At 33.7% G+C, this 19903-nt stretch overlaps 1 protein-coding gene across 1 annotated transcript; it reads right to left on the reverse strand.

Moving 5' to 3' along the window:
• Window positions 1-4995: 4995 nt before the first annotated feature.
• On the reverse strand, window positions 4996-9322 carry LOC145590851 (putative lipase YDR444W). The gene is made up of 10 exons (XM_081647237.1): window positions 8886-9322; window positions 7697-7764; window positions 7381-7451; window positions 6845-7117; window positions 6252-6412; window positions 6082-6137; window positions 5788-5840; window positions 5540-5669; window positions 5308-5414; window positions 4996-5200 (listed from the first exon to the last, which is right to left on the reverse strand). The coding sequence occupies exons 1-10, from the start codon at window positions 9167-9169 to the stop codon at window positions 5129-5131; spliced, it is 1275 nt and encodes a 424-aa protein (XP_081503363.1). The 5' UTR covers window positions 9170-9322; the 3' UTR covers window positions 4996-5128.
• Between the last annotated feature and the right edge of the window lie 10581 nt (window positions 9323-19903).

A 19903-nucleotide genomic window follows, 5' to 3' on the forward strand; every position in this document is an offset into this window, starting at 1 on the left:
TAAAATTATTAAAACGGCAAAATAAGCAAAACATGAACCCAACCGCACTCAAGTGGCTCACGCACTAGGCGCGTGCCATATGCAAGCCAAGGTCGCCTAGCAACCCCAGACTATGCAGCTTGGTGTATGTGCCTCCACCTCCCCATGTAGCACTAGTTAGGCCGAGCCTAGTAGCGTTTGCTACGGGTTACCTGGTGCTAGGCACACGCACTAAGGCTGCTTGCCCTTTCGCACCAAGCACCAAGCAACGCACACTCCCGCTCAAGCTTGCACCAGCCACGGCCAGCAACGCGCAGCACAGCAGCACGCACGTTGCGCGCGCACAACACGATGCTGCTGCCGCACCATGCTGCTACTCGTTGCTGGCTGGCGCGCCATGATGCTGGAAGCAAGCATCAGCCACGCACATGGCCGCACGCAAGCTCGAGGCAACCTACTTGGCAGCCACATGCGGGCTGCTATGCAGCCCAGCTAACCAAGTGAGGCTTTTGCCTCGATTTGCGTGACATATAATTAATTCTAAATTAATTTTAGAACTAATTCAATGAGCAAAATGAAAAATTAATACAAGTCCAACTTAAATTAAAAAATTCATCAAGGTGCACTTAACCAAAATTATATCCAAGAACCATTCTTTAATAAAATTGGTTTAACTTGGTTCAATTAAAATAAATAAGGGCAACCACTCACTATTAATTTAATTAATTTAAATTAATCATGAGATTTTGACAAAATAAAAGGGAGATGGAAATATGAACACAAAAGTTCAAATAAAGATTCCAACTTTTACGCTTGTGAATCCTAGAAAAATTATATCTTCCAACATGAAGATAAATCAAATTTCTATCACAAAATTCAAATTTTATGATTCCAATCAACTTAATAAATGATTAAATCAAAAGTTCAACAAAAAAATCATGGAATTTAGTAACTCAAAGTTTCAATCACTTAAAACAATTAAAGATTGAATCTTTAGTACTTAGAAGCATCAAAGAACAAATTTTTCACACTTTAATGCAATGGATTTGCAATTATGTGAAAATAAAAACCAAACTTTGAAGCACCAATTACTACCAAGTAACCATGCTTAAAGAGGTTTAAAATTGCATGTAAATTAAGGAAAAAACCAAATACATAACCACCATAAATATGCCATTATGATTCAAGGAAAGAAAGACTTAAAATTTTTCGTCAAAACGAAAAACCCCTCGAAAAAGGCATTTTTGGTCGTTTTTTGGCTAGAAACACAGTTCTGAAAGGGTAATACCTTTTCCAGAACACCTTTTCTACCCAAAATTCACTATTTTCGGGCGAAAATCTGGATTCTTGGCTGAAGACAGCTTTAATACGAGCTTAAAATTAATAAAACTGAGCTACTAATCTAATTAGCAACTTAAAACCAGAAAAATTAAGCCATAAAACACCTTGAAAAATATGATTATAAAAATAAATGAGCAAGGCTCCGATACCGCTGTTGGGTTTCGATGAGTCCGATTCACCGCGGAAGAAAACCCGAGCAAAAACCACACTCACAATAAATATAATCATAAAGCATAATTAAGTTAAACAACAAGATTAAGAAAGAGATTAATACCTTTGGCGCGTGCTTCGCTCACTAAAAGAGCTCTTACTTCGAAAGCTCTAAGTCTCGCTCGCACGAGAACCTCCAACGGAAATCCACCCGCAACTCGACCCCCGAAAATGGTCTAATGCTTAGGGGTTAGCTAAGCCCGACCTAAACCCGAGTAATTATATGTGTTCAAAGGTTTTCCCAATAGAGATGCCTTTTTCAACACCTTACTCAAGTGAACAACCCCAAGGTATACCTTGGCTATTTATAAGGAGTGCTTCCTTGTCAATTCCACTCATCTTTCAATGTGGGACTTTTTCACAAAAAGATCCCACATATAAAGAATGTTGAATTCAATCCTTAGTTAAATAAACCAAGGAATAACAAAGTAACAAGTGTCACATAGTTAGGTGAGGACCACTTCCTCACTTACTCCCCAAGGCAACTCACATGCATTGTGATCTAACCATGTAGCACCCAACCTTAGGCCCCAAGTTGGGTTCGGTTGGGCCGCCACCTTTTGGCCCGCGTCCATGACCCGTCACCCGAGTCAGCGGCCCGTTACCATATGGCATTGCCAACGTGGCACGTTGCCACGTGGCGCATTGCCACTTGGTGGCTGCCAACGTGGCACGTCGCCACTTTGGCGCGCCGCCGCCACCTTGGCGCGCTGCCACCAGGGTGGCTGCCACGTGGCGCACTTCTATTTGGCGCGCTTCCCTAGCATTTCGTGCGGCTAGGGTTTTTACTTGTTACTTGAAGTATTTTCCCGTCTCGCCAATTCCTAAATTTTGGCTCGACTTTTAATATTCAGTTTCGACGCTCTAAGCTCGGAATCTGAGGCCTTTGTTCACAATACTCGGGCGACTCATTAATTCCTTCAGAATTAATTCATCACATCGGTTCGTTAGTTGCTTGGTTGTGACCCGAAGGGTTCAGTCAAGATTAAGCTGTAATATTAGTTATACTTTAGTATTACTGATCGGAAGCGGCCTCCACCTAGGCATTCCGATCACTTGACCTCACTGAATAATTAGTTTTCTAATAATTCCGAACCCTCTATCGGAATAATACACTTGTTCGAAGGACACACATTCCTTTAAAATTTGTCTTAAAAAACAATAACACGCTAATCGGGATATTTTACAACACGCTAAACGAATACGCTACTTTTTTGCTTGTTTCAAGCTCAATTTAGGCCCTTTATGAATCAAAATGACCCCCCGTAACCTTTGCATGACATTTTCCGGCACGCAAATCGAAAAACTAAAACTTAATTCACCGGGTTTGGTGTGGATGGTGGCTGAAAAACTCACTAAAGGTGCGCTTTGCACCCAAGTCATTAGTTTGTGGTGTTTAGCCACTAAGCAATGTATAGGGTGCTGGGTGTACTCAAGCCATAGTTCAGAGTGTTGAGGCCAATTTTGCCTTGGTTTTATCTTATAAAATCTGTTTTTCTTAGATTATATATTTTTCATTAAAACTTTATATGTTCATATTCCGATTTTGTCAAAAGGTTTCCTAGAAACTAAATCAGTCTTACTGCGTTTCTGTTTTGATTTGATAAGTACTAAAAATCTATTTTAATCTTAAGCTTATCATTTCTTTACAAACCCTACTTTGTTTAGTATCCTCTCTATAAATAAGAAGGAATGTTTTCTATGCAAAGTGTGAGTTTATGTGTGAAAACCTACAGAGTGTTTAAGTGTAAGGTTGCTAAGGCAAAACTTTATCATTTTAATTTTGGGTTTCATGTGTAGCTTTCCAATCTATAATATTATTTAAAGTCAAGGAATTAATCTGTTGACGACATGTGTTACTCTTATATCATCATGAAATTAATGTCACTCTTATCTATAAACTAGTTTTGTGCCCCGTGCGATGCTCGGGTTATTTATTGAATTTTAAAATAAACCTATTTATCTAAAATATATATATATATTATTTGTTGTAAAAAAAATTATATATGTTAAGACTTAAGAGAACAATTATGTATTATAACAGGTTAACAGGTCTCTTTGATTTTTTACCTCTAGATTCGTTATTTGTATAGGAATATTGGTATTATATTGAAAATAAAATTCTAAACCAAAAGTTTTATTGAAAATAAAACTCTAAAATAACTTTTTAATCTTATTAAATGTATCCAAATTTTATTAAAAATGAAGTAGTAAAATAACATATGTATCAAACAATATCTATTAAACTTTTTTATCCTATTCTACCAAAAAATATATTCAAATAAATCTTACATATCATGTTAATAATTAATTGTCGCCTACCTGGCGTGGCGAAAAACTGGAATGATGATAAGTGTAAATGTCTCGTGGCCTGGCTGCAAGACCTGCTTTATTTATTAGTGATATGATTTGAACAATTACATCCCTTGGAATTTCCAACATTTCATTACCTCTGTTATACTACCAAGTAGACAATTTAACCTTGATTTACCATGGATAAAATTCATTTTTATTCTATTAAATTTGTTGTTTCTTTTCCCCAATGAATGTCACTTTATTACTTAATTAACATTCATGAATTGTAACTTTTCATTAAGGATTCTAAAAATTTTATTATTTTTATTTTATTATTTAAACTTAAGGCAATGTTCAAAGATACTATTTAAACTCAAGGTAATTTTTTCATTTTGTAATTAAACATGCATAACCAGGAGCATCGCCCGGGCCCTAAACTAGTTATATATTAAAAGTGATTCTTTGTGTTGGAATTGGTTTTTGGGGTGTGGGAATTCGAGAGGATTTGTTTATAATTTGAGATTACATAGTGAGGGAGCTTCTAGTGAGAAGCCAGGTGAGTAGTGCTTTGGGAACGCCGAGTGAAACTTAAGTCGGGGACTTAGGTTAGGTAGGATAGGGTCCTATCGAGTAGCAAGTTCAAAACTTGTGAGACAGGTCTGTGTATTTTGTAATTAGAAGTGTTGCCCTATATTATACAAGTAGTAAAATTAAAAAGGTTGATTTGTGAAATCTCATAGAGGGTTGAAGTTTAACTTCCAGTTGGGCCCTTGAAGGTTTCCTAGTATATCTCGCTGCGTACTTTAAAGTTTTTTTAAGCTTTCTGTTTAAATTCCATGAATTTTTTTTTTACTAGAACTCACTACAATTCACTCCCTCTTGTAATAGACTAGTAGTTTGTCTCAATTAACATAGTATCTTATTTACGAATTTATATTTATTTAGAGTTATTGTTGTGGCATTGGTCAGAAATTATTCATTTACAAAATTGACATACGCACCGCGTATATATAAGACTAGTAAATACTCAAAGAAGTGCATGAGCTTCTCTAGATAAATTTTGTTTGTTTTCCAACTTTGATTGGTTTTTTAAATTGTTCATATACTTTTTTTTTTTTTGAAAGCAATTGTTCATATACTTAATTGTTCTTAGATATGAAGTATGTACACATTGGTAGAGACCAAAATATAATTCACAATAATGAGACCCCAAATTTGTACTGTTATCTCTATATACATTTTGAATCTACACCTTTTTTTTTTCAAAGTTTTTGGATTAGGCTAACTATAATTTCTACAACATCTACAGGACAAAATTGTCAATCATGTGTTTTATAACATCAGCTCCAGATGAATGCATCCAATAATGTTGCACCTGCAAAATATGATTACATGTTTACATGAGAAACAATGACTAAACATAACCATTTTTAAAAATTTTGAAAAAAATCTTCTAGGTACTAAAAACAATATAAAGCTTGCCTGAATGGAATTATGAGCAACGAATCGATGTTTACCACCACCAAATTTTACATCAACTCTTTCCCAGCTAACTGCGGTTAGTCCCTTGATCATTTCTTCCATCATTTCTGCAAAGTCACTCCGAACAGAATGTATATTAAGTAATGAAGAAGGAATCTGCTTGAGTGCAAGTATTAATAAATGATTGACTTGATAACAAATGCTGAATATATTTGAACATAAAGCAACAAACCTCGAGTTCTTAATCTTTTCCACCCATTCAATATGGACTCCATAGTAGAGGCTCGTTGATTGTAAGAAACTACTCCTGTCTCCACATTTGCTATGTGCCGATACTTGTCATTTCTCAGTATATGTCGCCTCTGCAAGAAATAAAATGCTTGGTTAGAAATGTGGCCAAGTAATTCAGAAACAATGTTTATAATAATTTTTGATGTATATGACTTACATGGATCGTAATCTTCAGGGCTAAAATCTTACCTTTGGGAGTTCATTTTCAAGCCGGATTGAAGATGTGCACCATCCAACAAGCTCTTTAGACACTGTTAAGGCGTTCAAAGGAATCAGTAGTTGTCTAATGACTATGATAGTCATTGATGCTCAAACTTTGATCCATTATGTTTGAAGTTTGCATGGTTTTAATGTATAAATTTTTTCCAAAGTCTACTAATAATACACAAAGGCACTTATTTTGGATCATAGGAACAACTCAAATTTTACTATTAAATGGAGGGAGTACAACTTAAAAGCTAGAAGAATATCAAATAAGGATACTGTCAAAGCGCATATTTGCATAGGCAACACGGCGATTGAAAGATTTTAATGCAGATCTGAGAGAACATTAAAAGTATATCAGTAGAAGTAACCAAGTCAATAACAAATGAAAATATTTACTACAGGTTTAACTTTGGAATAGAATGAAGAAAAAGAATAGGCAGCTTTACATGAATGGAAGACCCTCACAATCATTTGCCATCCTAAGAAGAAGAGGGGGTTTTTCCTTATCTTTGTCGGTCAAAAACAGATGCCTTCCTGTTCTTCCAAGAAACCATGATGTTTGGCGCGCTATTAATTCTAATGTGTGGAAGCCAAAAAACATTGGAACCTGGAAATGGTGGTAAAACAGGTCAGCCAACAACAACAAATTCAAGGCATAATAAGTTTTTAAGAATGAAATGATAATTAAAAGCCTAATAAGTTAATAGTACAGAAATTCTTTTGGCAGTAACCAAAGCCCAAAGATCTAAAGCTTCATTTATGTGCTCAACTTATTTTGTGACCGTATTCCTATAATGGGTTGTATATATCGCATTGCTTACTTTAATTGAAGCTGCTAGACAACAGAAAGATTTCAATTTGAGACAATGTATGTAATAGTTAATAGATACTTGTCCATTACAATGAATATCTGAATGCCAAGCAGGATTGTTTAAATTTTAAAAATGCATAGCTGAGTTAAGCAAGAAATAGAGAGTGTAGAGATGTGATATTTAGCAACAATTGAGGCAAAATGAAAAAATAAATTCAAACTGATTACCTGATTGTGTCCCCTTGAACCAAGATGCGGCGTTGCAAATGTTATAAAATTTACAGGCTCCAGACCAGCAATCTTACCAATATAATCTTGTTGTTGCATTAATTTTTCACACCCATTGCTTCCAGTAGTTTCTACATTTACTTTTAATAGTCTATTCAAATAGTTATCCCCATAAAGCAGGGCAATTGCATATCTTGCAATCATACCACCTAAAGAATGACCTATGAATGAAATTTTGCGTAGATGTGGATAGCGATGTATGACTGTTATCACCTGCAATCAGAAGTGTCAAGAGGTCTTATTTCAGCACTAAACTTAAGTCCCAACATTTTGAGTAAAGATCTTCAAGTTAATCCATAATATATAGTTTATCGTGTAATGGCAGTTTGATGCGTATGCATAATCAGGATATTCATTATCAATTACATACGCGGGGTAAAACAATTTTACCTCTCAATCAAGAAAGAGATTATTACGTAAGAATTCGAATAGTTTTTTAAGAAAAATGATCGACTCATTTGACAAGCATCACCAACCTCATCTGCTAGTCGTTCACCCATCATATCAATTCCATCAAATGTTAAGGTTGAAGTATTTCTTTCACTGCCTGCACATTGCATATTAGCAAACAATAATGAGGACTAAATCCATCAAAACTGAGAACTTCAAAGTTTAATTCAACTTACTAAAACTAGATAAGGGCCTATTGTATTGGGACGACCTAAATAGAAATAGGGGAGTACAGGATATTATTGCATTAATATAATAGCATAAGATAAACTGTAGATTAGTGAGACAGATTGCAAAATGCATTAAACTAACTCCTAATAGAAGTCGGTATTCAATTCTTACAGTGAACTATAACTTCTTCAGGGTAAGCCCTCAGAAACTGCTTTTCAGCATATCTCCAATCCTCTGCACTGCATGGATCACACACAAGTATTTGAGTTAAGATCAAATTAAAAACCACATACAATTAGAGATTCAATAAGTTTTACACTGTTAAAAGGATCTCAAAAAGAGTGTAGAATAGATCAATAGAAAGTAAACATAAAAGGACACAGCACAAATATGAGGCGGTATATTAATTTCATGATCACCAATCTCCCTCAATCATCACATTTGGTACCTCAAATGCACAAGAAACGTATAATTTTAGTTATAAGCAATATAAGTGATCAATGACATTTGTAACAGCATGCACAAAATTATAAAACTATTGAAATTGGATTTACTAGTAACACTCCTACTTCACTCCATTATGACTGCATCGTTTTAACTTGCAAAAAAAAAAAAAAAAAAAAAAAAAAGGTTGATTTGTGATTTGTCTATAATACAAACATCCATGAGAGGGAATAATCAAACTAGTTCTGGATCGTCTTAGCATTACAATGAAAATTGAACTAATAAACAACTAGCTAATTTCTATTTTTAGTAATGTCAACTAATCTAACTACTAGTTTAACTTATTAATGCTAATAAGGGTACCTCACCTATAATTCTTAAACCTACTACTTTGGTTAATCCAAATTCAAGCCGGGTTGCTATGGCAACCAAACGGAAGAAAGCTCACTCAACAAATGTTTCCGTTCAAATCCGAAACCTCTTGTTAAAATTCTTTACCCTTAATCCGAACATGTGTTTGTACATGTTGTACTTGATCACTCTAAAATGATTTACTAAAAAAAGAATATTAAAAAGAAAAATTCTTAGTCTGGCCCTGATTAGATACCCTACTAAATCTAGAATAGATTGCATTTGACATCAAATCAATACCATGCGCCATAACACACATACACCACAACCAACACTAAAAATATCAGCAAACTACTGTTACATCTAAGTTAAAGATGTCGGTAGTAACGTAAAACAAAATCCATCCAGTGATCAAATACATCTGAACGTCCCAGGATAGTACACATGATTATTAATTCCTATCAATCAAGACACTACTATCACATCTCAATCAAAAAAGTCGGTGATAACATGAATTGAATACTTAACAAACAAAAGACTGTGATTATGAAATGGACCAACTAACCTGCCAATAATACCATTAACCATGACGATTAAATGAGTCGGAAGACGACGATCACGATCAAAATCATCAACAACACCAGCAGTAGACAACATATCAATACTTCCATCATTCTGATTCTTCCTATCAACAGTTTTAGATTCATCATCCAATCTCAAACACCCAAATCTAGGCAAAGACATTGATTTCCTCTGTTTCTTCATATTATTTCCCCTGGTTTTTACAACACTGGAATCTTCCCTTAGTTTCATTGCATATTCAACATCAACTGTAACAGCAGGAGCCATTATTTATATTTCTATCCAATGATTTTAAGGGTGGGAGCAAATGTAAGAAGAAAAGATGTTGACTTTTAAAGGAGGAGGGAAGAAACAGAGAATTTGGAAAGTGGGACCCACATTGGATTAATTAATTAAGACAAGTCCAGAATGAAGGAAGAGGAAAGTTGAGGCTAGCGATTTGACGAATGAATAGAAAATGTTAGAAGAAGGAAAACAAAGCAGTGGAAAATAGAAAATGGCGTGGTATTTTCGACTGTAGGGATTCTAGAAAGGCAGATTAATGAGTCATGACACGCAACTTTTTTTTGGCGGTTTTTTTGTCAAAGCTGTTAGAGTTGGACCGTTAGCCGGTGGCCGTGCTTCCCATTTCCTTACTTTTTTTTTTTTTTTTTTTTTTTTTTTTGGTAGCAAAATATTTCAGAAAGCTCGTAAATGAAGTTAACTAGTTTTATGCTCAGGCAACATGTAGGGTTGTTGATAAAATTTAGGATTAACATTTCGGTTTTTTTTTTTTTTTTTTTTTTTTTTTTTTTTTTTTTTGAGTTAATTTGCTTGAATGTTAAATCTTAGGAAAGATTTGCCAATCATAAACAAATCTTTGTGTGGTTAGCTCAAAATAAGTAAACTTTTCGATTAACTTAAAATAAGTTTACTTTTATAAAATATTTTCTCAAAATGATTCAAAACCTATTAGATTAAAAGGTAAATTGGTTGTTAAGGTAAAATATAACACGTGTCATTATGTGGTTGGTCCTATTTTAAAAAAAAAATTAATTAGAATTTATGTTTTGATTAATTATCAAAAAAGAATTTATTTCAATTAACAATCAAATAATTACGTAGTATATCAAATAAACTAAAAACATCCCAGCCATCTCCTCCCCCACCCACTGCCAACCCCCCTCCCACTACGACCGGCAACCACCTACCTCCTTCAGCATCGACTACCCCACCCCCTCCCTTCCCCCCCCCCCCCCCACGACACCTCACCCCTCTTCTTTCCCTATTCATGCTTCCCATTTCCTTAATTACTAATTTTTTTTTTTTTGGTAGCAAAATATTTCAGAAAGCTCATAAATGAAATCAAATACAGGTAACATTTCGGGTTGTTGATAAAATTTAGGATTAACATTTCGTTGTTTTTTTTAAAGTTAATTTGCTTGAATCTTAAGTCTTAGGAAAGATTTGTCAATAATAAACAAATCTTTGTGTGTTTAGCTCAAAATAGGTAAACTTTTCGATTAACTAAAATTAAGTCTACTTTTATAAAATATTTTCTCAAAATGATTCAAAATATGTTAGATTAAAAGGTAAATCGATTGTTAAGGTAAAATATAACACGTGTCATTATGTGGTTGATCCTTTTTTAAAAAAGAATTAATTAAGATTTATTTTTTGATTAATTATCAAAAAGAAATTTATTTCAATTAACAATCAAATAATTACGAAGTATATCAAACAAACTAAAAACATCCCAGCCATCCCCTCCCCCACCCACTGCCAACCCCCTCCCACTACGATCGGCAACCACCTACCTCCTTCGACATCGACTACCCCACCCCCTTCCTTTCCCCCACCCACGATCCATCTCCTTTCCCTATTCCTGCTTCCCTTATCCCCAACACCCTTTCTCCCTATCGAAAACGTCCCTTACTCCCTATCGACTACCCTGAATCCTTTTCCTACAACCTAGAAATGCATTTAGGGTGGTTTCTAGGGTTGGGTAAAGGGTTTGGGAATGGTGTTTCTGGGTGTAGTATGATGTGTATTGAAAATTATAGGATTACTAAAAATTATAACTAAATTACATTAAAATCATATTAGATTTAAAGTTATCCCAAAAACGTTAAAAGTTACTCCAAATTAGCTAAAATTGTTCAATGACTACTAGAATAATCATAATTAAGATGCAAACAAAATTTATAGTTTGAAGCATAGGGTTTCTCTAAAATCTTGACCGTTTAGGCCGGAAATGGTCTAGTTTATTCGGAAATTAGACTATTTTCGACCCTTTTCCCTTAATTATCTTTAGTTTTGCAATTTAGGTTACAATAAATCTACACTAGTAGTGTAGATATTCGTCCATCTCCCTATGGTGGAGTCGTTAGTTTTTGTTAGTTTAGTTGTTTGTTTATGTTTAGGGTTTGTTTGTGCGTCAGGGTTATTCAAAAGGGTAACCATTTGTTGCCCTATTGTCAGTTTTTTGGTAAAGATTTATTCGGGATCGCAACGGTTGTTAAGTTTTCAAATGCGTTCAAGTGAATCAGATGAAAATCATCCTTACGGCTACAACAAATCGTTAGACTGTCTCTCAGAAAAGGCTGTACATTCCAGCGATGTGTGTGAGAGATGTACCACAATGCAAGATCTTTTCAACAATCATAGCTTTGATGAAGGAAACCCTAGTTTGATTCAATTTTATGTAATTATTAATGTAGATTTTATTTGTTAATGGGGGATGGCTTTTTATTAATGAATTAATTTGTTTCAAAAAATAAAAAAAGTAAAATGTGTTGCATTGGGCTTATTTATTGTAACGGTCATATAAGGTTTTTCTGCATTAGCCCTTCTTTAATTGTTGCATTTATGACCATCTCAATTTTGAATTGAAATTAGCTGAGCTAAAACCAACATGGCCCAAAATCATTTGGTCTGAAATTTATTTGACCTGAACTGAGGCGTGTCAAAAGAGTATCCTTAACCCGTTATGACTTGACCCTTCATGGATTCATGGATCAACCCTAACTCTATCATATTAATCGTTTTGACACCTTTACCTATAATATTATTTATATATTTAGTCAATTACACATGGATAGAATTACACATTTTTTCATATAATCATGTCACTAATTATGCTTTGTTATAGAAAATACACATATTAATTGTGATAGGATTATAAATAATCAATACTTGGCCTATATATTAAAAACCAAGTAAGATTGGTGGAGTTGGTAGGGAACTCACCTTGTGACTTTGAGGTCACGAGTTTGAGCCCCATCCCTTGCCTCCTCCTTTTGAGGAGGGTGTGTCTGTCGTAGGGGATCCTTCCCTTCTATGTCCATATCTCTTTAAAAGTTTAGGAATTTACACTTTTTTATTAGGTGCGTTAGGATTTGAATTACTGAATGTTTGGTGGACCTTGAATTAGAATTGATTTTATCATAACGCTTTTGTGTAAGAAGCTAATAAGGAGTCGCCAATTAGTTTTAGGAAAACTCATAAACCTCGTTCATGCCTTTCTCCCAAGTAGAGTTCAAGGGATATTAAGCGTGAATCATAAGTTTACCCATGCCCAAATTGGTCTATGTGTACTAGAAATGAGTTCGGGAGATAGGGTACTAAAATAACATTCCTTTTAGGGAGGAATCGCTATTCTAGCCAAAGTGTTGCCTCTACTAGCTCTTCCTTTTCCACAATTTCATTACCAAACAACATATGCAATTGATATATGTGTTTTATATGCTATTTTATCCCCCGTCCCACTGTCATTTATATGCATATTTGAGCTCTTCGGAGCTACTTTTAGTACTAATGTGTGGTTCGAGTGTTTTGTAGTGTTGGCATTTGTTTTGTACAAATTTCCCAGCTTTGTTAGTAATTTCTACGGTTTTTCGGCCACTACGAGATATCGAAGCTTGTATCACATTCATGACCGTTGATCGTAGCCCAAGACTGATCATATCGGTGATTAAGGGCTTAGTTCGTGGAATTGGTCCGAGCAATGGACCAAGAAGATGTTTGGGCCTTTGAAAATTGGAGCCCAAAGAAAACAAGGAAGAAAAGAGTCGACCAACAAAAGACCAGGCTCGATCAGGCGGCCCTTTGCCCAATCGGGCGTGTGTAATCATGGGGGGTTTAGTTTGTCGTTTGGCTAATTCTTGAGCTTAGTATTAACTCTTTTTATAATCTTTATTAGCTATGTTTTCATTATTACTCTTTTCATACTAAAAGTTTAGAGAGATTCTTAGTTGGTGATTTATTTTGAACTCAAGTTTTCCCTTTTTAGTGCAATTTCGTATTTCCTTCTTTCGGTATTATTTCTTCTCTCTTTTATTGCTTATTTCATTGCTTTGATTTTAATTGCTTTATGTGTTTTGATTTCAATCATGTCTTATTCATATGCTTTGATTTGTGAAAATTTATATATGTGTCATTAGTTTAATTTTAGGGTTCTTGGGGGATCCATAATTAATAAGAAAGGATAATTTCACTAGTAGAAAAAATGGTATTTGTAACGCCCTATTATTAATTGGCGTATATTATGCTAGTTACGAAAGCATCAATAGTAACCGACTAAGATAATGCCAGTTACAAATTTTATGACATTAGTAACCAACGTAGTAAATGTCAGTTACTAATATGTGGTTTATCATTGTTTGAAGTTTTATTAGTAACTGACTAAATAAATGTCAGTTACAAATATTAAATCAAAAAAACTTTGACTAAAAAACTTGTAACTAGCTTACAAACGCCAGTTACAAATATTAAGTCAAAGAAAATTTGACCAAAGCGTTTGTAACTAGCTTATAAACGCCAGTTACAAATATTAAGTCAAAGAAAATTTGACCTAAACATTTGGAACTAGCTTATAAACGCCAGTTACAAATATTAAGTCAAAGGAAATTTGACCAAAACATTTATAACTAGCTTACAAATGCCAGTTACAAATAATAAGTCAAAGAAAATTTGACCAAAAAGTTTGTAACTAGCTTACAAACGCCGGTTATAAATATTAAGTCAAACAATAATTTTTGTTTTTTTTTAAGCAACAAATATTAAGTTTCAACTTTCTATTAATTTTATTTAATTTTCATTTAAATTTTGATTAAAGTTTTAAAATATAAAAGGAAAAAAAAATTAATTTGTATTGAATGCTAGTAAATTCGCTGAAATAAAAAAAAACGACTCAAACTTTCGCTCGCTCCAACAAACTGCTCCTCCTTCACTGCTCCTCCTTCTCCTTCGCTGCATCTCACGCCATTGATTGTTGTTTTGGTTTGTTCGAATTTGGGATCAGCTTTAGTGGATTTTTATCAAGGTTTTGAAGTATGTGTTCCTTTTGAATTAGGGTTCTTGTACTTTCGAATTAGTGGTTTTACATGTAAATTCGAATTGAATGTTGTTGTTTTCAATTACTTGATTAATTTTTTAATGAAATTCGATTATTAAAGACCAAGAAAATTAGGTTTTGATGAATAATTTCGAACAAATGTAATAAAAAATGTGTTATTTGGTTGAATTTTTGGAGCTGGTGTTGTTGTGTTCTCTGATCCATGCTTTGTATCCCAATTTTCCCAAGCTTTCGTGAGAATGGGATCATAAGGACCCTGACATGTTTGTTTAGATTTAGCATATAAATGTATAGATATATGATTAGGTGCAAAGCCTGCTATTGATTTTACCTATCTGTTGTGGACTGTGGTTGGTGGTAAAGTAGTAGTTAAAATAATTAAGGATTATAGATGAAGGATATACTGTTAAAATTGTTGCTAGATGATTGTAGTTGCTTCTGACCTATTTAATTTCAATTAATTTTTTGTATAGTTTCTATAATTTCTTTGTTATCTGACAATTTTTTTTTTTTTGTGTTTTTGGTATCCTTTCTTTTTGGGTTGTTCTTTCAGGGATATCTGTTATTGATTTGGTTGACTTCGGTTTTTAAAAGGTATTGCTTTACATTTTTTTTTGGTTATTTATAAAATTCATATTTTTGTATTTTGAGTCATAAAAGTTTTTATTTTTATGTTCTTGGTTGGATAAATTGAGCTGAAATTAGTTTGATGATGAGTGTTGTGTACTTGAGGTCATGCTCTGAAGTTAGTTGGTCTTTTTGATAATGTGGTTTTGTTATATAGGATGTTCCTAAGGTTGGATGTGGTGCTGCTAAGGCTCTTTAGAGAATGTTATATTTCAATATATTTTTAGAACAAATATTAACTTTGATTTTACATAAACTGCTGAGAAAAACCCTATCCAGAGTTGTTATGTGATAGACAAAATTAAGAATCTATCATTGTTTGTGTGACTGCTGTGTGTGTGTGACTGTGTTCGCTGCTAGGTCTGCTATTTCTTTATTTGATCTGATTTAGTTTTAACCTGAAGTGTGCATATATTTATTGAATTTAGTTTTAACCTGACTGAGTGGAGTACTTGCTTTTAGTTAGTAGAATAACGTACTATTGTTAATATGCTGGTGTCACATAGATAAAATAGTGCTATCTAGTTATTCAGAGGCCAATGACCGCTGTGAATTCTTTCAACACATCAAGCCTACATTTAGTTTTCTTGATAAGAAGAGCTCTTAGGCTTGTTACATATGTTCTAGGAAGGAAACCTGGAATAGGGAGTTGAACAACTTGAGTCAGGATTTTATTTGGTAGGTCTTCAGCCTAAAAAAAAAAAGAAGTTTCTATTATTATGATTATGTTTTTTTTTTCTTTTTTCTTTTTTCTTTTTTGGGTACCGTAGAGGTTTTAACATTTTTACAACTATCAGGAATCAAGATTAGACCTAGCTTAGTTGTGTCATAATTCATAAAGATGCTAGTATTCGTAGGTGATGGTGTAGGAATGGGATATAATTCTACTTTTACCTCATCAATGTTTGAGCACAAATGCCGCGTTTAGTTATTTCTTTTCTTTTTTTTTCTTTTTTTATTTTCCTCGGCTAAGAGATGAGTCGGCACTCAGGAGAGTGCTAGAATTTTGTTCAGATAAAGGCTCCTCTTGCTTTGTTGTTTGAGTAAGCAGTTAGAAGAGCTATATGCTCCATTAAATTGCAGTAGATTAAGCATCTTGATTTTGACTACTGGGCCGTAGTTCTGAGAACATACTGTCTATGTTAGGCATGTTCAATATTAATCCATTTTGTCTGAAAAAGGAAAGTAAAAAGCCGAAGTTATTAGAGGATTGTACTTAACATGATAAGTAACCTAATTTGCATTTATAATTCTAAATGAGGCCAATCAACTAATTAACTTGCAAGTCACTAACATTATAAATTTATTCAACTAAGTAACTAACAAGTCACTACCATTATAAATTTATTTCTCATACTTATTAGTTGTTAACGGTAGATTATGCTTTCATGTTTCTTACGACATGCACTATTATGTAGGTCCTAACTAAATGTCGTCTTGCTTTAGTTGATTAGTTCAGTAGGAACTCAGTGATTGTGGCCGATGGAACGCAGAACCTTGTCCTAGTGGAGTGATTCATAACAAGAAAATGACCTGTGACATTTTTATATATCTAATTTAATTTTATTTAGCCTATTGGTTATTGTTATTACATTTCTAAATTATAAATCAATGCTTTTTTTTAATTCAAGTTTTAATTGTTTTTAGGAAATTAAAGTATAATTAATTTTGTTGTATTGTATGGTTGTGGATGAATAATTCGAGTTGTGTGGAACTATTTAGAGTGTTTGTATTGTATGTTGTGGGTGAATTTAAGTTATATGGAAGTATTCGGAGTACGTGTTTTGTTGGTTGAATTGTAACAGGTTATAACCCATTTGACGATGGGTCATTTGTATTCGAATCAAATATACTACCATTTTTGTAATCGAATCAAATATTTTTTTTTTTTAAAAAAAATTATTTATTAGTAACTGGCGTAATCTAGTGCTAGTTACTAATAGTATTTTTTTTAAAAAAATAAAAAATATATTCGTAACCGGCGTTATGATTTGCCAGTTACTTATAATACCCTTATTGTAACCGACGTAACTTAATGCCAGTTACTAATAATACCCTCGCCCTCGAGCTCGCGGTTTTAATTTTTTTTAAGGTAATACCTTTATTAACGTCAGCTTTGCTAATAATTAAATTTGCTTTGTTGAATTGTTTATTGTGGCTAGCATTTGCTGCTACAGAATAAATCAATTTAAAAATAGGATAAATTGTAACTGACGTAACTTAATGCCAGTTACAAATAGTGTGATTTCTTACTTGGAAAATAGACTTTTTGTAACTGGCGTTGGATGAAGCCAGTTACGAATAATACATTATTTGTAGCTAACATTAGCCAGTTATGAATAATTTACACTAGTTGTAACGGTGGCATTCGCAACCAACAATGCCAGTTACAAAAAGTCAATTTCGCTAGTTACAAATAGTACTTTTTCTACTAGTGTTTGTTATTGTTGATTATTGATATTGCATGATAATTTCTTATTGAATTGTTTTAATTCTTTATAATTAGATTATGAATCGAGCAGATGTGATTTGATTGTAAAAGTATAGCAATATTGAATTGATGAATCGAGCAGATGTTAATTTGATATAAAAGACTATTTTCAATAGAACTTGGATAGTAAATTGCGAGAGCTTGTTAGATCTATGTTGATTAATAAATTGCGAGAGCCTGTTAATCATGTTATATGTGCAATATTAGTTGTTGATTATTATGTTTTATCCCAGAATATTAATTATTGGTGAACATGTGATCCTAGACTTTTTATTATTGATTTCTCCCTAATTATTCTCCTTAGTTTAATTCCCTTAAAAATAATTTGGTTACTTGATAGTTTAGATTATACTAATTAATTAGGAATAGAAAGACTTGTTTCCCTGTGGAATCAACCCTATTTCCCTATCTACATTAGTTAGAGGACTTAGGTAATACTTTTAATTAGGTGATACGACTTTAGCCTATAAGCAACATGATATTAAAACTAAGTTAGTTGATTTTATTTACACACGTTAATCACGTAGGAATTACATTGCAAATGTCGTTATTCTTATTTATTCAAATTCGTGAGAGAACAAAAATAAACAAGATTCGCCTTGGCTTAGGTGATAAAACAATCAATTAATTATTCAATTCTGGTCTTTAATTAACGCAAGAATACTATGTGAATTAATTAATTAAGGTTTGTTTAAGGTGATCAAACAACACTAATTAGTTGATTAAACAAGAAAAGAAAAAGTGATTTATCTAAGTGCTCGGGAATTTACCACTTTTCCTTTCTAGATAATTGTTTAGAACATTTATGGAGCCCTTCTTGTTCGGGAACCTCTACCATAAGAACAAACAATTAAAAGGGTGAGTGTTTAGGACAAAGGGAATGATTAGTGCATAAGTTCACAAAGTTTCTCCTAACTTTCGGGTTAATTTCATATTAAACCTCTATTTATAGGGAATGGATGCATTTAGGGTTTCTAGCATTCTATCGCAGCAAGTGGCGTGCGCATCTTGATAGGTAGCGCGCAGCTGCTGCGAGTAAGTGATTGAGTTGCTGCAACGCAACTCATTGTCATGCGTGTGGCTTTATGGTAAGATTCGATTTAGTATTTTTATGAAATTCTAAATCTTTCGCGAGCGCACCACTGGAGGTTGCGCCGGGCATCACACGTAACCTTGTAGTTTGCGCGTGCCAGGCCAGCACGACACTTTGAGTTGTGCGCGGTTTTTTCCTGCGGCAGCCTCGGATTTTAAGCTAGACACCTCTGAATTCGTCAAAATTAGGTTTAATCTCGGGATTAGGCCTAGTTATTGATCAAGCTTAGTTTTAATTAGCTTTGTTCATTTCGTATTGGATCAAGCTAGTGGTTCTATGTGTTTAAGCCTTAATCAGCAATCCATAAGTATTCTTCACGTTGATCCAACACAAATATGGTTTTATTTATCGTCATAACACTGCCGATCGGGACAGGGGACCAAAAGTGGATGTTTACAGTCCTTGTCTCTCAAGCGTTGACTTGCGGAGCTGGACTGACTTAACCTATGAGAGGTGTTGTTTACAGAGGTTTTGTTTACTATAAAGTATGCTAGTGCTCCTTTGCGTACTTTCTTTTTCCTCCATTCCATTAATCGAAGCTCTCCATTGAAGGCTTACAGCGTGCTCTAAGCTTAATCTCCTCCATTAAAGCTAAAGAAAGATTTCTCTATTCTCCCTCAATTCTCTTTATTTCCCAACAAAAATTTATTAAAAATTTTCTAAACATTGTAGGATTTCATGTCTTGAAAAAGTAGTGATATTTTGTGGCTCGCCACATAGGATTATAGGAAATAGATATAGCATCCATAATTAAAAATTTATGGTTAAACCTTAGCGCATAGCTGCTACTTGTTAGCAAATATATAGGATGGAAAAATATACCACTACATGCATAATAGGTGACAGGTGATAAGTATTTTAGGGGAATATATTCAACCTATTGTGAGGAGGGTGTGCCTGTCGTTGGGGATCCTCTTCCTTGTGCCCATGGCCCTTTAAAGCCTAGGGCTTTACACTTTTTTAAGGTGCATTAGGACTTCAATTCCTGACTGTTTGGGAGATCTTGAATTAGAATTGATTCTATCATTACGCTTTTTTGTAAGAAACTAATAAGGAGTCGTCAATGAGTTTTAGGAAAATTCATAGCTAGACCTCATTCATGCCTTTCTCTCGAGTAGGATTCAAGTGATATTTATCGTGAATCATAAGTTTACCCATGCCCAAATTGGTCTACTTGTACCCGAAATGAGTTCGGGAGCGAGGGTACTAAAATAATGTTACTTTTAGGGAGGAATCGCTATTCTAGCCCAAGTGCGGCCTCTACTAGCTCTTCCTTTTTTACAATTTCATCACCAAAAAATATGTGATACTCCGTATTTTTATTATACTATATATAAATAAATTATTTTATTTATTTAATTTATTAAAATGATTTATTTCATTTTAAAAAGAAATTATTTATTTAAATAAATTGTAAGTGTGTATAAATTAAATGAATCATGAATTGAGGCAAAA

Source organism: Chenopodium album, chromosome 18 (genome assembly GCF_948465745.1).
Source record: "Chenopodium album chromosome 18, dcCheAlbu1.1, whole genome shotgun sequence".
NCBI lineage: Eukaryota > Viridiplantae > Streptophyta > Magnoliopsida > Caryophyllales > Amaranthaceae > Chenopodium > Chenopodium album.

Coding starts and splice junctions, on each gene's coding strand:
- LOC145590851 (XM_081647237.1), bottom strand. CDS start 9,169: ATGGCTCCTGCTGTTACAGTTGATGTTGAATATGCAATGAAACTAAGG. Junction 6,138..6,251: donor TGTGAGGGTCTTCCATTCAT/GTAAAGCTGCCT, acceptor ATGTTCTCTCAG/ATCTGCATTAAAATCTTTCA. Junction 5,841..6,081: donor TGCAAATATGCGCTTTGACA/GTATCCTTATTT, acceptor CAGTGTCTAAAG/AGCTTGTTGGATGGTGCACA.